At 38.3% G+C, this 14,871-nt stretch overlaps 1 protein-coding gene across 1 annotated transcript in view; it reads right to left on the reverse strand.

Annotated features, from left to right (window-relative positions):
- CACHD1 (cache domain containing 1) overlaps window positions 1-14,871 on the reverse strand; it is a 201,842-nt gene that overhangs the window by 117,672 nt on the left and 69,299 nt on the right. The window contains exon 2 of the mRNA XM_041770890.1: window positions 4,393-4,455. Coding sequence (XP_041626824.1) covers window positions 4,393-4,455 — 63 coding nt within the window. The remainder of the gene's footprint in view (window positions 1-4,392; window positions 4,456-14,871) is intronic.

A 14,871-nucleotide genomic window follows, 5' to 3' on the forward strand; every position in this document is an offset into this window, starting at 1 on the left:
AGTTTTAAAAACTCGATCATCACCAATTTACTTTGCCATTCATTCTCTCTCTCATTCTCTGTCACTCTGATTTATCCATTTAACTGATTTTTCCCCCCAAAAAGCTAGCATTTTGTTTTACTGTTTTATGTTCTATGTTTTTCTTTTAGCCTACAGATATTAAAAGAATAAAATATTAAACACTTTTATGCCAACAAATTTGACAATTTAGATGAAAAGGACAAATTTCTTGAAAAAAAAAATCCACTTACAAAAATTGATACGAAACAGAAAATCTGAGAAGAAAAAAACGAAACCTCCCCACCAAACCCTACCCACAAAACCCAAAGACCTGTAGCTATTAAAGAAACTGATGCCCACACAGAGTGCTCCAGGTGCAGATGGTATTCTGGCTGTATTTTACCAAAATAGGAAGGAATACCACCGATGTGATATACTCTTTTCAAAAGTAAAGGACAGGAGAATGTTTCCAAACTGGTTTTATAAAGCCAATACCCTAAAACCACAAAGTGATAAGAAATAAGGGAAAAAGAAAAAGTAGAACAAGATAAAGGAAAATCAGGAGTTTGGCAGGCAGGGTGGGCTGCATTTTAAAATACGGCGGTCTCCTCTTTCATCAAATGACTTCTGAGGAAAGACGAAGCAGGTGAAGGCCCTTGGAGTCCTAGGTCTGCACAGCACCAGTGCAAAGCCCTAAAGCAGGAATGTACTAAGAAACACCAAGGAGGCAAGTGTGGGATCCTGCAGACCAAGCCTTGTAAGTTTATCAACACAATGGAACTGATCAACTTCTTAACACTGATGTTAATCAAATAGAATGAGGACCCTGGATTTAGCAAATTGGACATCACTGGTGACCTTGAAGAGAGCAGTTCTGTGGAACTTGTAGGGCTGGACAAAGTTTTAGAGAATGGGACAACTGGATCCAGGGAGTATAGACACCTTGTGATGGTTTGGGCTTCAAAAGGAAAGAAAAAATGTGGCAGAACATGGAGAGCAAAGTGGGGTCAAGGGTTTGTTTGTGGTTAAGACAGGAGAACAGCATGTTTACACGCTGAAGAATAGGATCCAGGAGAGAAAGAAGTAGACACCATTTAAGAAAGGAGGAGTACTGCTCAAGGAAAGCCCCCGGTCCAAGGTCAGGTACATCACACACGTAAGTATTGCTCTTACCACGAATGCCTGTTCCAAAAGAATTCTGAAGTCTTCTAAAATCAGCTACTGCCATAGATAGTTTATGAAATACTGCATGAGGAAAATATGTTTGCTATTTCATTGAATAAGTGATTAATCTAAATAATTAGTAGAACATTTGTGAAAAAGTTAGACCAAACTCTTGAAACCTGTCCAAGGAGCCTCTGATTTCTTTGATGATCCAATTAAGGGCTCCAAGAGGCTCTTTCTCCCTTTGTTTCTTTTCTTCTTCATTGCTTTGTGTCTTATGGATGATGATTTGCTCTCTTTGGGGCACTTGATGAAAAATTTATTTTTCTTGATTCAAGTTCAATTTCATATAACAGCTTTATGTGCTCACACAATTTCATTTCTCAAAGTTTTAAAAAATGGAGTCTATGGGAAATGCTCCTCGTAAGAATGCACGCATGGGATTTTTATTTTCCTTAGGCTGTTGCCATAGACTTTTGGCAGCAAAACTACACAGATACTGAACTAATTAAAGATTTAAAACACATTGTTAGGCATTTAGACCCACACTCTGAAGGTTAATTTAAAAGAAATAATTAGAAAAAGCAAAGTCTATGCCATAGAGAATTTTGTGGTAAGAGTCAAGAATCACAAAATGTTTTTTATTAGTTTAATTACTTTGCTCCCCTAACCAGAAGATATTAACAACACATTAGATTTACTGCCAACTTATATAATATGCACAAGTCAGATCCAACTCTCAATGAGATCTGATTAGTAAGGTGGGAGAGTAAGAACCCATGAGGTTCTAGTTTTCATTACCCCAATGGAGGAATGATGGATAGAAAACTCAAGTCATGATTCCAGATCCTACAAAATACCCCAAAACATGAAGTGGTCCACTAAAGACTGAGCTAAAATAGAGTACAGAGGTCAATAACCTACTTTGGATAACTAGCCTGTTTTGGCTTATCAAACAACTCTTATAAGCAGTTGAGATTGTTCTTATAATAATAATGACATGATAATTATCTCCACATACTGGATGCAAAAGAGGCATAAGATCTATTTGTTCTGGGTTCTTCCAGAGGGCAGACTAGAAAGACTGGAGAAAGGTTAAAAGTACATTCTGGGTCAACATAAAAGAGAACTTTTTGATAATCAGAGAGGGGAAACACAGAACCATGTGATAATTTTTCATTTGAATTACTCAGATTAAAAAAAAAGCTTAGCAGAAGCTATTGTTTTGAATTGAAAATACAAATTTTAAAAATGAACTCTTAAAAAAATATTCACATATAAAACTTTGTGTCAAACTTGAAACTAGCTAACTTAACAGCCATGAGACTACAGGTAACTTATTTTATCTCTTGGAGCTTTAGTTTGCTCATCTGTAATAAGGGTATCTTTCCTTCAAGGTAATTTGGAGGGTGGGAAAAAAAAATCAATGTAATAAAGCACCAGGGTTCCGTAAGTGCTCATCTGCTAGAATTTAAAAAAAATTATGAAAGGCTTCCAAGCTTTGTGCACAGCTTGATAAATGAAGCAATGACATCGGTCTGGGAAAACAAAACAAGTTTCACATTTGAATACAGTTGAAGAAGAACTTGTCTCTGTTACTTCAAGGAAAGCAATAAAACTGATATCCCTGGATCAGTTTCTTTAAAAGGTTATCAAGTGGCCTCTGGTCTCCCAAAAAGTTTCCCCAAACATGCTTTGTGTAGAAATCTTCCCTACATTAAAAGAAAAAGCACCTCTTAAATTTCATGACCCTAAAAGCACTTCTCAGTTTGCTGGAATAAAAATAAGACAGGAATCATTACGATAAGACTCAATACAGTAAACCACATCATATTCACTGTAATTTAGGGTCATTAGTTTTTAAAAATATCTAAAGCTAAGAAAAAAAGAATACATACATAAGTGCTTACATCCTCTAAATTTAACCTGCAGAAACCAATAAAACATTTTAAGATCTATACAGAGGAAATGCTGAACTTCAAGATTAAACCACAGTAATTTCTTATAAATAAATAACTATCCCATAAATAACTTCACTCTAATGACAGTTGCAAAGGTTTTTCCTCTTGTATAGCACTTCTGAAGCTTCGATCAAGTCAAGCTGTTTTCCATGAATAAAATAAAGGCAGCATCTCAGAGTTTGAATTATTTTGTGTTTTACTGTAGTTATCTTTTTATTCTGGGGAAGCACTCTGCTACACTCTGGTTTTTAGCTTGGTTCTGTTTTTTACTTAAGTTTCTAGCCTCGCTTCAAATTACCAGTTGATAGTCACATGGTGTAATGAAGTTGGTGGATTAGTTGAAATTAAAACCCAGATTCCTCTTTACCACCCTTCTTTTCAAGCACAGATCAATTATTTATGACCAAGTTCACCAACACTGTTTTAATTTAGGAAGCAGTCCATTTGAAGGCAGCTGTAAATAAAGTAAATAGAATCTGGCCTCAGAACTTCCTGATCCCAGACAGCATTGAAAGGAGAAGAAAGAGGAAAGGAAAGAAGCAAAGGAAGGATACAAGGGGAGGAAAGGAAAAACAAAGAACAAAAGAAGCCAATATCCACTGAGCTGCTTCTATGCCAGAATCTTCCACATAAAGGATCTTATTTGTTCTCAATGAACAATTCTCACTTCATAAAGTAGATACTGTATTCACCTTATTTAAAACTTAGAAACTGAAGGTCAGAAAGGCCAACTTGCAGGGCACCTGGGTGGTTCAGTTGTTGAGCATCTGCCTTTGGCTCAGGACGTGTTCCCAGGGTCCTGGGATGGAGTCCTGCATCGGGCTCCCTGCAGGGAGCCTGCTTCTCCCTCTACCTCTCTCTGGGTCTCTCATGAATAAATAAATAAAATCTTAAAAAAAATAAAAGAAAAGAAAGGCTAACTTATTTACTGGGGGGTCATGGAATAAGGGAGAATTTGACCTGGGTTAGTCTGACTCCAAAGCCTGGACGCTTCTTCCGATATTGGATGGAATAATTTCTAATCTTTTTAAAATTTGGATCCGTTTAGGAGTTTTCAAAACAAAAAGGAATTAAATAATTATTTCAAAAGTATAACACAAATAGTGAAAAACCATCCATGGAACCATTCTATCAACTGTCTATAAGAACTTCAAGTGTGAGGTTAAGACCTACATGAAATCACACACAGAACGGGAAAATCTCACAACGAGCAATGAAGCCATATCCAAAAGCAAGACAAAAGGCTGAGGACTGGATAATCTCTTACCTGCTGTACTTCACTTTCTCCATTTGAGATTTTCTCAGTGTAAACAAAGGAGTTGAATATTCGCTGGAACAAAAAGAAAATGAACAAACATTAGATTTTCTAAAGACAGTCATTTTCTAATGAGAGTGTGTGTGCACGTGACTAATTTGTTTACAACACAAACAGAATCAGGCAGAAAAAAATTAATAAGAATACTGTTATTTTACACAGAGAAATCCACATATCAGCCAAAGTCAATCACACTTATATAAGCAATACCCAGGCACTTCTGTAGTGAAATAAACCAGATGTTCCACTATATTTTTCATTTTCAGAAATACATTTAATTATAGATTTCCGGAGCCCATGCCATTTTATCCAAGTGGTATAATCTGACAAAGTTGTGTTTCTCATTTAAATCCTGCACTCCCTGAATGCTATAATTGTTTACAGACACTAGAATCTAATGTAATAAAGGTCTTTAAAAAGGATTCTTTCCATATTCTCTCATGTCCCTGGTCCCACCAGTACCTACCAAATACTATCTATCACCTTCATTACCCAAGCACTCCCTTGAGAGGGTAACATAATAGGGCTTGCCAAATATGTGCGGCCTTAAGATCCAGTTCTTACATGTCAGGAAATGGGACAGCCGTGCCAAGACATTAGTCCAAACTGTGACACACAAGCACACACATTCTTCCACTGCTCTCTGCCTAGCTAGTACCCACCCCCTCCGTACATTGCCTGCGTTTAAAACATCCCTGCAGACTTATGACTTTACCAAACCCCTCCCATTACCGAGCACTCCCAAGAGATTAATATATAACAAACTAAAGAAATTAGAATCCAAGATACATATCTGTTAGAGACACAAGAGAAGAGCAGGGACCCCATCATTTATCCTAAAACTTTAAAGATACCACTGGAATTCTCCAGATGAGTAAGGAGTCAGACCTGGAGATGTCAGCCAAAACTTCCCTTTTCCCTTTCTATCCTACTGCCAAGGGCTTGTCGGCATCTGGGACAGCTTCCAGGACAGTCTAACACACCTGCATGGTTGTGGTGAGGAAGACAAGTGCCAAGTTTACCAAGTGCTGTGCAAATGAGGAAAGATAAGGTGCTGGGGAAGGGGGGGGGGCGTTGAGAGGGGATAGGGGGGTAGGTTTGTGACAGAATGGAATGGAATTACAGTCTGGAAAATTCTAAGTATGAATTATCATAATTTTACAATACACTACTCATTCATTCAACAGATGTTTATTTTCCCTTTCTTTCCTAAAAGTGACTCTGCTGAGGGGTGCCTGGGTGGTACACTAGGTTAATGGTCGGCTCTTGGTTTCAGCTCAGGTAGTGATCTCCAGCCCAGTATCCCACTTGGTGCTCGGTGCAGAACCTGCTTACATTTCTCTCCCCCCTCCCTGTGCCTCTCCCCTGAGGTTGAGCACATGTGTGTGCTCTCTCTCAAATAAGAGAATTAAAAAAAAAAAAAAAGACTGATAGGAAAGATACAGATTTTTAGTAATAGTGCTAACGATAATGATACTGGCTACTGTGTAATAAATGCTTACTATAGGCAGACATTATTCTCAGCAGGTTACATCTGTTTACTTATTTTAAAATGTCTCCTAAAACACCTCCGTGACAGGCACTATTATCTCCATTATACAGAAGAAAAAATAAGCAGATTTGTTGGGTATCTAATGCCATGCACATATTGCACCTTTGTGTGCATATCCTATTCCATCATTATCCTATTCCATTATTATAAGGAAATCACTATTGCTCCAAAGATGAAAAACTACAACCTTGGGAAATTAACGATCTTACCCAGGGTCACTTGGCAAGGCTGGAATTGGAACTCAGGCAGTGACTCCCAATCTGGTGTCCCTTACTGTATTATCTCATAAGAATATGCCACATGGCTGCCTTATACACGTAAAATAACGACAACAAAACCCGTCTCTATTAGGAGCTAACAACAACAGCACCCACCTCTGTTAGGAGCTAACATCCAAACATAGTGCAGATCAACAGTCCTTTAAGTGTCTTTCCAAAATTCAAAAGCTCTAAAAAAGTCAAAAGTTTCACATAACACATTTGTTAGCAAAATAGGACATGATCTGAATTTATTTGGCAGTAAATCCCAACTCCAACTGATGTGTACTTATAACCTTTATTAAACCACTTAATGTGAATGTTCTGTAATTCTGATGCAGATATATTAATGAGTCTGATTACTGGGATCTGTTCCAGATCTCACCAGCAGTATTTTATCACTAAGGGGCATCAGGATTCAGAGTCCTAAGACATTTTGATAAAGAGATTAGGAACCTGTAGACCTACAGCTTTAAGGTCCCAGTTTTCTGGTGAACACCTTAGTTTAGATTATAACTTTTTTTTTTTTTTTTTTGAAGCTGGACCAGGTCACTGCCCTCTACTTCCCAGACCATATTCCATATTTTTATCCAATTTGATTTTCAAAACCTGCTCAGTACCATGAGAATACAAACTAAAAATTAATGTCAATTATGTAGGGTCTCCAGACCTTGAGGAATGTGATCAGTTTCTTATTTCTGACAAGGATCTTCCAGTTGATACATTGTCTGGCCTATCCTGGAAGATGTCTTATGGAACAATGCATGGAACAGCCCTGGGAAGCACACCAGATCCACCTTATTCAAGTTAACACCCACCAAGGGCCAAACTTATGAATATCACATCTTTTGTTGGTGGTGTTGTTAAAATAAAAGCGAATTTCTCACTAGTAATAAGGAATGTGTGTTGTTCACAAGGCTGTGTTTCAGTCCTTGTTTTATTCATTTATTTTTAACAATTATTAGTAACGATCGCTAATACTTCCATGCAGATCCTTTTATGGCCTATAAGCATTTTTCTATTGTCTGCTTTTAATGATGGGATAAAAGAAAATTTAGAAAGAAGCTCTGGATATGAACAGTAGTTCATATCAAGACTTTGTAGACTACCCTACTTTATACAACCCTCTAGCCACTCTGCAAAGTGAAATCACCTGTGAGGGTCATTATTTTAGGGCTATCACCAAAGCAAATGATTTTTGCCCCACGCAGGGGAGGGCTGTTAGAGGTCAGTAGAATCTAGATTAGTAACTCACGACTCAACAGGTCAGCCAGTCATATCTGGTGCAAGGTTAAAAGTTCAGGTTCACATCTGTGCACAAGACCTCCAGGTACAGTGAGTTTCCACTACACTCTAGGTCAATGGACAGTAACTGTCCAGCTTAAAATGCAGAGCCTGCTAAATCCAGCTCTCAAAGGCTTAGGCTTAGTACTTTTATAGTTTACAATTTCACATAAATGATCACATTCGATTCCCACAGCAACTCTATGGGTCAGGCAGGGCAAATGCCTGAAACCAATTCTACAGATTGCAAGTTACAGCTCAAGCATTAGAAAATGTGTCACAGGTTTAAAAAAAAAAAAAAAAAAAATCATGTGAAGTCTGAACCCAGGTCTTGAGTAAAAACAAGCACTGATTTTTAGCAAAGCTATTATATTTATTCACATCAGCTGTTTGTTCAGTATAGCCTAAGAATCCTAACACCTACATATAGGGAAGGAAAAAAGGCATATTGGGGATTTTTTTCTACCATTTTAAGCAAGATAAATATGCTGGCATAACAATATATGTATCTGATTCACTATGTATATAAGCAATGTCTAGAGTGATTAAGAGTCTCAGACAAAGGTCTTATTTTTTATTACTTTCTCCTGCTATGTGAAGCTGTGAAAGGAACAGGGTTTTTGGGGTAGGCTGGAAGGCGGGGGTCGGAGTGGGAGAAATTAATTTGAGAGCAAGGCATTCCAAATGATATACCCAGCAGACCTCAGTGTAAAGAGTTTCTTGGTTGTTAGAGGGACTTGAAAAATGAAAATGAAAAAGCTGTCCTAAAACAGGAGCAATCCCAAAAGGTCAGAGTGCCCAATCCTCTTGGATGATTTGCTCACAGTGACAGGGTTAGGGTATGGCTATGCGGGGCGGGCATTCTACCCTCTGTTTCCAAGCTGTCAGTTTCCACAATCCCAATTCCCTGGAGAACAAAAGGAATTCCAGAAATTTGAACTCTTAAAATTTGAGCACAACCTGAAGGGAGTCTGAAGGAACTCTCCACGGTGTATGAATCCCTGGAAGTAAAGGCAAAAATACTGCCCAACCCTGACCACTAGTCTTTCTCATTCTCAAATACTGTAAGTAAAAATGTGTTTTATTGAATGAAAAGATCATTAAAATGGGCGGAGTTTTTAAAAGTTCTTTTAGGTAAAAATATTTCACTGGATTCTCTTTATCAATTAGATTTACTTCCACAATCAAAGAAAACAAAGTATCTTATTTTTATGCTCATGAGAACAGAATACCCTGGACAAAAATGACCTTTCTCTCATTGATACATACAGTTTAGACAACTAGCAGTATCTTCTAAACTTAGCTATATGCATATCATATAACCCAGCATTTCCCATCTTTGGTATACACTGAGCAGAAATGTATCCATATATTTATTAAAAGAGAAGCATAAGAATGTTCACTGCAGCACTATTCGCAAGAGCCCCAACCTGGAAAATACCCAAATGCCTATCAGCAATGCAACAAATTGTGGTGAAGTCACACAATGAAAGATTCAGGGACAGGAACAAACATACAATTGCTACATGCATCAACATGATGATACTCACAAACAATATTGAGTGAAAGCAAACACTAAAATGCATAGTGTATAATTCCACTTATAGCATTTTCAAAACCAGGCAAAACTAATCTATCTTGTCAGAAGTCAGGAGAGTGGTTACCCTTCATGAGAGAAGGAACAGAACAGGGCATGAGGCAGTTTCTAGGATGGTGCAACCTTCTATTGCTTGATCTGGGTGCCAGTTAGAAGGAGGTTTACTTTTATGAGCATTCATCAGACGCCTCTGAACTGTGTACTTTTCTGTGTATATGTTAAACTTCAACAAGTTTTTTATTTTTTTTTAAAGATTTTATTAATTCATGAGAGAGACAGAGACAGAGACAGAAAGAGAGATAGAGGGAGAGAGAGAGAGAGAGAGGGGGCAGAGACACAGGCAAAGGGAGAAGCAGGCTCCATACAGGGCCCGATGTGGGACTCAATCCCGGGTCTCCAGGATCACGCCCTGTGCCCAAGACAGGCACTAAAACCGCTGAGCCACCCAGGGATCCCAACAAGTTTACTTTTAAACATACATTCTAGGCAGGCTCTTTAAAATATACCCTAGTCAAATGTTTCCCATACTTTTCAAAATTATTTATGTATAAAAAGGGAAAAGAATTAACTGGATTATTAAAAATTTTTAAAAAGCTACACCTAATCTGCAATCCAGATGAAACTGGGACTATACCAACTAGAGAGTCACCTAGCAATTCACAGATAAGATCTCCCAAGCCTTCCCTGAGGCTACATATTAATTGCTCCCTCATATTCTAAGTATGTAACATTACTCAGTTCTTGAGCTTCCCAGCCTAGTGGCACTGTACTAACTTGAATTTTCAGAGGAAAAAAAAAGAAAAAAGTGTCTTTATCTGAGTTTCATCCAACCTGGATACTTCCAACACAATTTAATTCAATCTCTTCTTTGCATATTGTTCTTTTATTTTCCTAATCACTGCCTTCCTCCTCTTCCTCCCCCAAAGAGGAGGTTCAACTCATGAAGTTAAAAATTAAAGAATCATGCAACAATTGAATACAATCCCCCCCCACCTCTACTGCAAGAGAAGGAAAAATAACATCCCGCTGTGTGTGTGCACACTGCATGTATACACATGTGCATACATGGTGTGTAGCCTATCTCTCCCCACCTCTTAAGGGCTGCACCTTAGTCCTTCTCTGTCCCTACCTCACTCATTCCTCCCTACCTGCCATAGCCTTCTCTCCCAAATGTATTTAATTGAGCCTACTTAACAGATGGCAAGAGAATCCCACTTTGCTGGAACAGGAACAATTACATGAGTGTTTAATAAGATGGTCGCAGTCCAGACAGTTGGTTCCACCTTCACGCCTCCAGCAGCTCTGCCAAATCTTAACTAGATATTTAAATGAATGGTATAGCACAACAGCACAGTGAAGAAATAAATACCTTTACAAGCCTAGTGCAATTCTGTTGGTCTCCCTCCCTGTTCTTTGCTAAGAAAATACAGGCCTGAATTCTTATTCAAAGGCTTACTCTCTTGATGTTTACAGGTCTCTGTTGCAAGCCAATTTGGCTGACAGCTCACTAATAGCTTCATTCAGCTCTGGATCTCTTCCTAGGATTCTAGGAATTGTGGCCAAAAGGGAGGAAAATATAGATCATCACCGTTATCTCAAGAAGTTGACCAACGTTAGCCGTGAGAAGAGAAAAGTGCTGTCGTTACAACAACCTCCAACAATCTCTGGGCAGGGCATTAGTGGCAACTTAAGTGTTTTAGAAAAGAAAACATATGCATGACTTTATTTTCCCCTAAGCATACCTCACACATAATCTTTTACTAGGCTTTTAAGGGATACCTCCAGCCCATATTAGACTTCGTCTGATCTTCACCACCCTATTTAGCCTCACACTGTTAAACATATGGAAGGTGCAGAAAATGGCCTTCTCTGTGGAGGCTCATTGTTCTGCATTCTAAGATCACAAATCTGTTGCTACAAATCTTGGTCATTTTCTCAAATCTCTGGATACAGGTGGGCTCAAGAAAATAGTTACCAAGAGTACTGAGAAGGTTTCCACTAAAAAGCAAAATAAAAAATAATCTAAATACCCAGCAGCAAAACACTGATTAGTTTTCATCCAAAAAATATATTGTGTGCTGAGTACAAGTAGGTTTACAATGATTCCTGTTATTGCTACTTTTAAAGTAACATCTATATATACAAGTATTGTTCTAATTACATATGTGGGGGGGTTACATTACACATAATGTTACCATGTATACTATCAAAGGTCCAGAATGGATTCAGGTGCTTTACAGCATATTATTTAAAATTCATACCAAGCCTTCATAGTAGTTACTATGTATTCATTTATGACAAGTTACTTATCACATCAGTTTAAGTGGCCAAGTCTAGATAGAAAATTTGCCTTACCCTGAAGTTTATGTATCATCCTCTAAGCAAATACCATTTTAATAGAGAAAACTTATACAAAATCTAGAAAGTACCCAAAATAGCAACAGGGCTTCCCTGTGAATAGGGAATCTAGGATATACTTTCTTTCTTCCCCATTCTACTCCCATCTTAAAATGGAGCATCTACTTCCTTGATAATGGATAATGACAAACACTTTTCAGTTACCACACTCAGGAGAAGGGACATATGCTCAGTTATAACTCTACAGAAGACTAGATCACCACCTTGAGAGCTTTCAGAGGGAAAGATAAATGCAAGGACTTATGCTTGATGCTCACTATAAAAATTAGATTTTAAATACCATACAGACTTGGAAGAAACAGGGCTATTCCCATTTCATGACAAAAGGCAATGCTAAGAAACTGAAAATCATGGCAGAGGAAGAGGCCTACTTTGGGAATTTCAAACAAAACTCATCAGTACACAACAGATGACCTTATGGCAAGTGGTTTCCAAGGTACACATGTCCTGACCCAAAAGACTCATTTTAAGTTGTATATATAAAAAATCATAATTGCTATTGTTTATAAAGTGCTTACTATCTGTCTGGCACCAGGTACTTCACATATATTAACTCAACTTCATAAACAATGAAGAGGAATTTATATAGACTGTTCCAAAAACATTATGAATGTGCTTCATCCACTAAGATAGTTACTCAGTCTTGTTATTCTCTATTATTACTCTCTTATTGTTAGTCTATGTTTTTAAGATTTTATTTGAGAGAGAGAGAGAGATCGATCCTGGGACTCCAGGATCATGACCTAAGCCAAGGGCAGACACTTAACTGAATGAGCCACTCAGGCACCCCTATTGTTAGTATATTAAGAGTATTTTGTGAGTGATAACTAATTCTATGACAACTGGAGGTGTGGAGAGAGCAAAAATACTTGTACAAAACTTAAAAAAAAAATGAGCTGGGACTCAAGATTTTACTTATTCATGAAAGACAGAGACAGGCAGAGACACAGGGAGAAGGAGAAGCAGGCTCCCCATGGGGAGCCCGATGTGGGACTCAATCCCAGGACCCCAGGATCACGACCTGAGCCAAAGGTAGACACTCAACCACTGAGCCACCCAGGCGTCCCCCCAGCTCATTCTTAATAGTTTTCCACTAATGATAATCTTTTCCTTCTCTGGACTTCTGAAGCAAAGACTCTATGAAACAATTTTTAAAATACATTCACTGTAGAGAATTTGAAAATTCGTAAGGGAAGAAGGGGAAAAAATCTTTTGTCTGACTACACAGTAAAGACCAACTACTATTCATGTTTTATTTTATTCTCTTCTACCTTTTTTGGCTTCTGGACTCTAACTTTGTGGTAAATTTTTGATAATTGGTCCATGCCAGTTTCTTAGCACAGGTGCATGGTAGCTAGTGAGTATAAATAAACATTTGCATATCCATTAATCTAGGCATTAAATCATTCAGATCAGTATTTTGCTTGGTGACTCAACCAGCTAACAAAAAAAGGAGGAAGGTGTCCTTTCTCTTGAAGATAAAAAATGTTCCCCCTTCTCTCAGTTTATTAACAAAGCTTCCCCCCGCCCCATCCCTGTTTTTTCCTTCCCTGTCTTCTTTGGGCTCTAAGTAGGCACACATACACACATACAGACACACACAATGACCTGCATACTTCAAGTTTGTAAAAGAAGCCAAATTATGAATTCCTTAGTCTGATGTCATTTAACTTAACACCCTTCAAACCAACATGAGCTCTGAACAGTAAAAAAGCATGTGGGAGAGTCACAAGTCCGTGACAAGTGTCATCTTTACAAAGAGCTGCCTGTTTTGGTCCACTCTGTCTCTCAAAAGAAATTACAGAGAAAAAGGAAAAGTCTGTAGTCTGATTTAGCAGGGAAAATCTAAAGCAATAATCTCAGCAAGCAAAATTCCTCTTCTTGATCACTTGGTTTCCTGTTGCAGCGTTCAAAACCAGAAGAGCGGGTGAGTAAATATGAGCCCAGAGAACAAAGACAGGCAAAACAAGACGGAAATGCTTCCCCTAAATGCAATAAAACTTCTGAAGGGTTACTGGATTTTTGTTGTTGTTGTTGTTCTTCTTGTTGTTGTTTTGGCTTTCAAAGAGAGTAAGAGGGGAAAAAGGCAAGTAAATCAGTTCCATATGTTGGAAAGATTTAGCCTTTAGCCAATGTAACTTGATTAAAAGTAATATTCATGACAATGCACATGGCAACCTCTCAGAAATGGAAAGCTGAGTTGCCCAAACGCTTTGCAGATGGTGCCAAATTTCCACTCCCCTACTTCCACTCTCCTAACTCTTAATTCCTTCACTCCCCACCCCCTTGATCTCCATTAAGGCTTTTTTGTTTCACCTTGAAAGAAAAAAGGTGGGGGTTATTCAATGGCTGTGCGTTTATTCTGGGAGCAGACGACAGTTTAAGGGTATAAGCCCTCAATATTCAAGTGTTCTGTGTGTGCACAAACCCATTCAAAGTGCTCAGGTCTTTAGGAATCCATCCATTAAAGACAAAGGGAACTAGAAACCCTACAATACTTAACCTTCCAGGCCTAAGCAACAATGTTTAATTAATAACTCAGGCAATCAATCATGTCCTTTCTGAATGAGTCAAAAACCATGTAAAATATGGCCCCATATTCAAGGAGATCATGATCTAGCTGGAAGGAGAAGTTAAAAACAATAAAGAGTAGTCAACAATGCAGCACAGACTTGGTTTGAATTTAGTATGTTTGGCACAGGCCCAAGGTGCTGGGATGGGGGTGGTGAGGGGAAAGAAGCTCCAAAGAGATGGGACTTGAGCTTGAGACATTAAGAGCATTTGAGTGTTCACAGATAGGGTATGGCACATAGTACTAAGTATTTGGGCCAGGCATTGCTCTATATGCTGGGGATAGAAGAATGAGCATAACAGACAAAACCCCTGTGCAAGTGGACCTTGGGCTTAAGAAAAATCTCCTGGAGGGCTTACTATGCACTGGCCCCATATACTTGGAAAAGGGGGTGTTCTAAGATAAAGACCTTGCCTCTTTCCTGGAAAAGCTCATATTCTAAAGAGGGCCTCTGAAATCGGTAAGTAGGATACAAAGATAGTTTCATCAGGGAAACTTTTGCAAACGAGGCTGAACTGAATGGAACAGAAATGATAGAGCTAGACTGCGGAGATTTTTCAAGCCAGTTGAGAAGTTGGATTTTATATGTATGGTAGGCACTTAATATTTTTTGAATGAGTAAATGAATAAATGTATATTTGCCAAGAAATAAAGAGCTGTTAAAAGGATTTTTAGCTGGGAAGTGACATGATGAAATCAGTGATTTAAGAATGTTTATATTCCACATGCTCAGAACCAGGCACCCACTTTA

The sequence above is a fragment of the Vulpes lagopus genome, chromosome 10 (assembly GCF_018345385.1).
Source record: "Vulpes lagopus strain Blue_001 chromosome 10, ASM1834538v1, whole genome shotgun sequence".
Classification (NCBI taxonomy): Eukaryota; Metazoa; Chordata; class Mammalia; order Carnivora; family Canidae; genus Vulpes; species Vulpes lagopus.